Here is a 7102-nt window from a genome sequence, read left to right as displayed (position 1 = left end):
AATATTCAAGTTTGATTAGAATTCCCCCAAATTAGATGGTTCTGTTTTAATTTTTCAAGAAATGAGGCAACACTCATCATCATCTTAGAGCAATCTTAACGCTCATTCTACCCCACCTCCATTCTTCCACACCCTCTCCTAAAAGGGGACTAAGAGTTGTTAAAAATCTAAAGATTGCAAGCTGAAGTCAACAGGAGTGTCATTAATTATTTCACTAAAATAATATTAGGAGTAAATCTACTCTATTTTAGGATTGAATATAACTAATTTGTTAGGAGTGGGCCCTTAAAAAGCAAAAGTACAAAGAGGCTTGGTTCTCTGCTTCCACTGATTGCTACCAAGACTGCCTGCTACTTGTACAACAATTTAAAGCAACTGTAAAACAATCATTAGGTATGTTAACATTTAGAGCTTATCATATGCAGAGAGACCAGCAACATATTTTAACTTTTGATCAGAAGAGTCAACATTTCCTTAAATGTACAGAAACTACTTGAAAAATTAATAAGATCTGTTTCACAAATTACCAATTCAACCATAAGAATATATAGTAAAAATGACAAAAGATTTGTTCTTATAGTTGATAAAAAATTTATGCCAAGGCATTCAAGTAAAGTTACTTTCTGTGTTCTGATTTAATGAATCATTTGAGTGGTATCTGGCTGGGTGACACAGATGTAAGGCTTGCTGAAGCCTGCTCTAATGCCTGCTGGTGGAGTCTTCCTTGGGACAGTAAAGCCAGAAAAATGTGTCAGCCTGAAGTAGTATCAAGGAAAATAAGTGCAGTACTGGAGATGCTCTGAGGTTGGACCACAACACTTCCTGACCTGTGAATATCTTAAGTACTGCTCTGTCCTACAGGCTCCAGTGACCCAGGAAGCCCAAAAGAAGCAGCAGCAGTGCAGTAATAAACAGTCTCTGGAATAAGATGTTTGCAATCTTGTAATTCAAACTGAAAGACATACAAAGGTTGCTGGATGGTTTAACCCTACTGAAAAGCAGGGACTGACACTGTGTGAAACCACCAGTGATTTCTTAAAAGGTGAATGAATGTTAAATGTTTAATACAAAGTTGTGAGAGAACTGTTTTACACACGCCAAGTTTGTACCTTTAACTTCAGAAATATACATCACTTTGGAAAATATAAATTAAGGAAGTTACTGATTCATATCACTAGAGCTTTTATAGATCATGCCTTTGCATAGAAATTTTCTGAAAGACACTGTCATAAAATTGGGCTTTCCATTGGCAAATATCTTGGAAATAATTTAATTCTACAGTAAGTAGAACAAAGCCAAGGAGGACTGTAGGCACTGCAGTATCATAATCTTAAGACGTAAAGCTAATCCTGATAAAAATAAAATACTGGGTCTCCAGTATTCCTTTCAGAAATTTGTGAGTTGCTAAAAAAGATTTCCTCTCTCAAAAAAGTTAGCTAGAATATTCAAGCAAACATATTTAGAAGCACACTATATTTTTATAGAAATAATTTTACTTTAAACATGCAAGTGGAATCTTTTAAGACATGAGAAGTAAAATGAGAAATGAATCATGTAACAATTTTACCAAATCTAATTAATACATGTCATTTTGTCCTACTGTCAGAGAGAGGAAGAAAGTCTGACAGCAGCAGAGAGAAGTATACTCCTCCTTCACCCCATCATCCCTCTTAAAAAAAAATCTCTAAAGCTTAACTTTTCTTTTTTTTTTTTTTAACATAAGTTTTGCCATTGTTAACATGTTGTTGCAAGTGGGACAATCCTTGTTTGTCAAGACAATTTAGTTCATGTGCATGAAAAAAATAATTATGTTGATTCCCCGGTTAATCTAAAGACATCTTTCCTTCCTTTTATCTGAAAATTGAATCTTGAATCGATAGGTTACTTAAGACAGTTGTGTATGAGAATATTTTATATTAAAGGGTACTTACACAGATAACAAAACAATAGCAATTAGAGTCCATTCAGGCATTTTGTGAATAATATTTCTGTTTGTTAACCTGAAAAATAATTTAAAAAATAATCAGAACATAAATGAATATAAACAGATTTTAACTGTTGAATTTTAAGTCTACCATTAAAACACTTACTTACTACACTGAGTTACAACATAGGGATTACAGCTGTATCTGAACAATTCACCAACTTTAAGACTTCTCTCTCATCTTATCCTGTAATGGAGGAATTGCAGCATTCCCAAAATGTCGCCTTTTCCAAATGAAAGTGGGATGAAGAATATTGAACAGAAGCTAATTCTCTGAATTATCTCACAGACAGTCCTGGCTGCTGTGAGGGCTCTGCTCTCACCAAGGCCCACTGGGAAGCTCTCTGGGCCTCCACATGCGTTTCTGAAAAGACAGGCTTTCCTACATTTAATTTTCTCCCTGTTGGCTTCAGATCCAGATGTGCTGTAAAAGCTAATGTTGTGGAAACAGGCTAGATTTTATTGGATACTGGAGACAACCCTCTGATGATCCTTGTATTTAAAATGGAAACTCGGAATTCTAACTCGCTGCTGTTAAAACTCAAATTCTGTAACTAGCTCCCCCAAATTATATTCAAAATGCGGATTAAAAATGCTGTTATTCATACAGGATAATTTTTATTTACTTATTTCATATATATATTATAAAATAATAATGATTTTTTTTATAAGGATAATAAATCCTTATTAAATGCCTTATTAAAGCAATACTATCCTATTTTTCTCCTCAAATCTCCAGTCTTCCAACCAAATTAAGACTTTGAAGCAGTGATTACTCAAATAGCGTCTCAACAGCCTGAGTTTTGTTAAATGTCAAAAGGAAAAACAATGTTTTGTACTAGAATTGTCACATCAATCTAAAACCAATAGTTCTGGCAAATACAATTTTTGTAATTAAAAGATTTATGTTTCACAATTGCCATCTGAAATAGCTGGCAAAAAAAGGTGGTATCTAGTAAACTGTTAACATTTTTCTTGCTATAGAACAAGAGACAAAGCTAAGGCTGAATGTCTTGACTTAGTGCTGATGACAGTGATAAACACTACCAAGAAATGCCTGATGAAATCATCCTGACAAGCAATTCATATGTAACATTCCAGTTAATCTGCTATGATGAGACACACTGGAAAAGACAGCTCCAAGCCACCCGGGAGAACTGTGTCAAATAGAGAAAGCAGCTTTATTTCAGTGCTCTACAAGGAGTTACTATTGATTAGAGCACAGGAAGGTGTCATTCTTGAGCACAAACCGAGAGACACAGTCATTTGTGTCAATTAACTCTTATTCAATGTTAGTATTGATTGGCAAGGTCTGAACACTAGTCATTGCCATCAATATGCTATTTATGAAGGAGATAGTCAAAAGACACAGATAACCAGCAGGATACAGCAATATGGATCTTCTCATGTGCTTCTGTCACTGGAGTGGATGAACAATCAAGTCAGGCTTCCACAATGTACCTTTCACTACAACACCTGTCTTAAAGCACTGAAAGCAGCTGAAAAAACCCCAACATTTGAGGCAGATCAGACTAAAGTTAGTAACCTACAGGTGTGAAGCCTGTAGTGTGGAAGAGCAGTCACTTTGAAAAACAAGCTGTATGTCAACACCAAGGCGTCTGAAGAGCAACGCTTTCAGAGAACAGGGAAGTGCAAGTCCTCAGTAAAAATGGTTCATTAATTCTTTGTCTTGCCTCTAGCCAAAAATGTTACTTCAGGACAATTCATGAAGGAGAAGTCACTAGGTTTCTGTCATAAACACATAACAGAGGACTAAAGAGCAAGATGCATATAAATTCCATCTCAAATGACCTCCCAATAACTGACTAGTGCCCAGCCTGCAAAGAAAGTGTACTCCAATGCAGAAGTTTTAGAAACATGGGAGAGTCCAAGGTTAAAGTAACCAGTAAATAAGAAAAAAAACCAAAAAATGTCAGAAAAAGAGCATACACTGTTGGTTCTAATTTTCCTTTAGTTGTCTTCTCATTTAATTACTGTCAGCTGCAAATTTTGCTACCAGAACTCCATTAACAAATGATGACCTGATTTGTAAACAGTGCTTGCTGACACCAAGTAACATTCACTCACTATACATATTTAAAAGCTAAAATACTGTTTTGGAAACACGAGAAGATGAAGCTGTAATAAGAACTTTAGAACACATCTTTAGGAAACAACTGCATCATAATAATTTGACAGTTCAGTGTCAATTATCAGCTCCATAAAAGGAATTAAAATACTTGCAACTGTAATTCCATTTTCAAAACAAAATATGCTTAAAAGAAACCAACCACACATTCACAAATGTAATAATTTAGCCTTGATTTATATATAAATAGCTAATTTTCCCTTGATCTTTTAACGAAGTGCCCTTACACACTCTGGAGAATTATTTGACATCTCAGTTTTTCTAACAAAAGCTTACAGGCACTGAGGGACTTTGCTGGGGAAGAGCTCTAACCATTCTAAAATGTCTCTTGAGATCTCTCTAGTGCCTTTCCCAGCAATGGTGATTGAATAAAATGCTGCCCAAAGGAGGCTGAACTGCAAGTGTTCCTTTAAAAACCAATGGAGCTGAAAATAGTTGTTGCTTAGTTCACCACATGCTCTTTTACCCTTCTACAGCTAAACTCCACTACAGCCATGTCTTTTATCTCCTACCTTATTTGGCAAGTTTTTCAGCCTGAAATTTCCAGTACAAAAAGCAGGGAAGAACACTAGCATTGGTCAGTGCCCCTCCATAGTAGCATTTTAGCCACATTAACAAAGAAAGTAACATTTAAATTTCTATTCCCTGAAAACATAAATACAATTTAAATTATTCCAGGTCCACATGCCAAAGCAATCAACCTAAGATCAGAGAGACCACCCATATTAAAGTAAATTTAAACCTACATACAGAATTGGAGATTCAAACCTATGTCTTCACCCTAATACCTATAAGCTAGCTTTTGTTTATCAGCAGACTCTTCCATATCAGAAACACAACAAGGAGAAAGGTCTCAAAGGTTTTTATTGCTTCCCTGTTTCCTGTATTTTTAAAATTGTTTTCCTATCAGTGACAATAAAATGCCATTTATAATTATATATGTAAAATTATATTTTTAATCTATATAAAAAGGCATGTATAAGTTCTTGTGTAGTGCCCGCAACTGTCTTCAACCACCACCCATCCAAAATTCGCTTTCTAAGCAATTTATCTGGAATCTTCACAGTAAGAGAGCCTTAAGAACTTGCTCCCATTACCTTCCACTTACTTCCTAACAAAAAAGACTTAAAATAAACTCATTAAATGTTATCTGATGGATCAGAAATAGAGCAAGGGAGACTTTAAAAATGTGATTAAACTACTGCTACATAAGCCAAGTAGGATCAAAGTCCAAATGAATTAGATTTGGTTCCATTCTGTAAATCCACAGGTGTATATATACGTTTTTAGGAATCTATTTTGACTTCAAGGCTTCTTTGCTATAAACCACTTTTAGGACCTTATATCCAAGCCACATTGTCTTTGAATAGCAAAAACTATTAAAAAAAAAAAAAAGTTCTGCCTTTAAGAATGTCCAGGACTTCTTACATAATAATTCATACAAAAGTAGATTGAAAGAGACCAAATGCAATTTTTCTAGTTCTGTCAATCCATAAGCTGTTTTAGTGTTAATCTTCCAGACATCAGATAAAACACAAAGAACCAGGTAGAGCTAGGTTTCAGTTCACCAAAGCCTAGATTCCTTGTGGCAAATAACTCATAAATTATTTGTAAAATTTACATGTAAACCTCATGCAGATGGGGCATGTGGAAGAGAAGCGTTAAGAGTCACAATGTACACAAGATATCAACTGTTGTTGCTCCTTTTCCTGACAGTACTTCAAGATGTAGGGCATGATCTAGGTCCAAGTTAAGAGAGTTGTGTCCCAAATAAATCCTAAAAATATTCAGAGAAATTACATCTTTTCTGGTTTTCCTCCTTCTTTATCCCAGTGTTTCCCAATACTGTCTTCAGTGCCTCTGACTGAAGCAGAAGCTTCATCTGTGATGATCAAGTGTAGATCCCTTGAAATCAGGAACAAAACAGGTCAAGCTGGACCTTCTTCCTGGCTCTAGAAGTTAGTGGTAACAATTACTAATCACATTAAAACCATTTAGCCTGGCTATAGGGAGCCAGACCAAAAGCAAGTGACAGATCTCAGCAACTCAAGCTTAATAGGAGGTGACGAGTAATAGAACCTTTAAAAGACTCACCATCATTCTCCAGAGACCACTGGCCTAGTTTTTAAAGATCTACAAATATTCCTGGTGACCTAGCCACTGTCAGGAGCAGGGAGAGGGCTGACTTGTTAGTCCACAGGGAGTGTGACATTACCTATGTGAACATACAGCTAGCAAAGGGCTAATCTGCCATGGGGCCCTCTCTGTGCCCAAATTACAAATAATTCAACAGGATTTTTAACTAATCAGTCAAGAAGATAAAGACCAATACTCACCGGAAAGTTTTGATAAGATTTTTTAGCTCTGTGTAAACATCACCTGGAGCGATCTGAAGAGGGCCCAAAACTGCAGGTAATCTAGGAGGCAAAAAAGCCCAGTCAATATGCATTTTCCTTCTCCTTCTCATTTCTTCTCAAGTAGAACTTCCACCAAAGCTCAAAGTTAATAAAAAGAAAACAAGAATGACTTTTGTGCCACAGATCAGGCATGTAGTTTGCATTTCAGATTCCTCTGAGTGGTGTTTGGGCAACACCTTCACTTTACACCAGCTTGTTTTTAAAAATAAGAAAATCTAATTGTGTGAATGTGAAGAAGAAAGTATGGTTTTACAAGCATACTCTATTAACTTCACATTTCAGTTCTGACAAGACATTCTTACAAAAAAACCCTAAATGTTTACATAAGGAAGATTAGAATTCCAGGCCTTATAAATAAGTCAAACATTTATATTTGCTTGGTTCAAAAATAACAATAAAAAAGGAAATCACATCAACCTCATAAATGAGGTTTACATATCTGCTAACCTCTCACTCACATAGATGCAACAGAAATAATGTTCACTGTGAGCCTGATAGTTGGAATCAAGATGACAATAGGGTAATCAGAAACTTTCAAAAGAAAGAAAGAGT

General features: G+C 35.6%; 1 protein-coding gene across 1 annotated transcript in view; it reads right to left on the bottom strand.

The window, feature by feature from the left end:
• The window catches only part of RPAP2 (RNA polymerase II associated protein 2), a 33037-nt gene that overhangs the window by 15809 nt on the left and 10126 nt on the right, over positions 1-7102 (bottom strand). Inside the window, exons 10-11 of the mRNA XM_010006756.1 lie at positions 6470-6550; positions 1932-2000 (exon numbers count right to left, since the gene is read on the bottom strand). Coding sequence (XP_010005058.1) covers positions 1932-2000; positions 6470-6550 — 150 coding nt within the window. The remainder of the gene's footprint in view (positions 1-1931; positions 2001-6469; positions 6551-7102) is intronic.

The sequence above is a fragment of the Chaetura pelagica genome, unplaced genomic scaffold (genome assembly GCF_000747805.2).
Source record: "Chaetura pelagica isolate M959 unplaced genomic scaffold, ChaPel_1.0 scaffold69, whole genome shotgun sequence".
In the NCBI taxonomy this organism is placed as follows: domain Eukaryota; kingdom Metazoa; phylum Chordata; class Aves; order Apodiformes; family Apodidae; genus Chaetura; species Chaetura pelagica.
The sequence above is the reverse complement of the archived record's forward strand: the minus strand, read 5'-3'. Positions and strand labels throughout refer to the sequence as shown.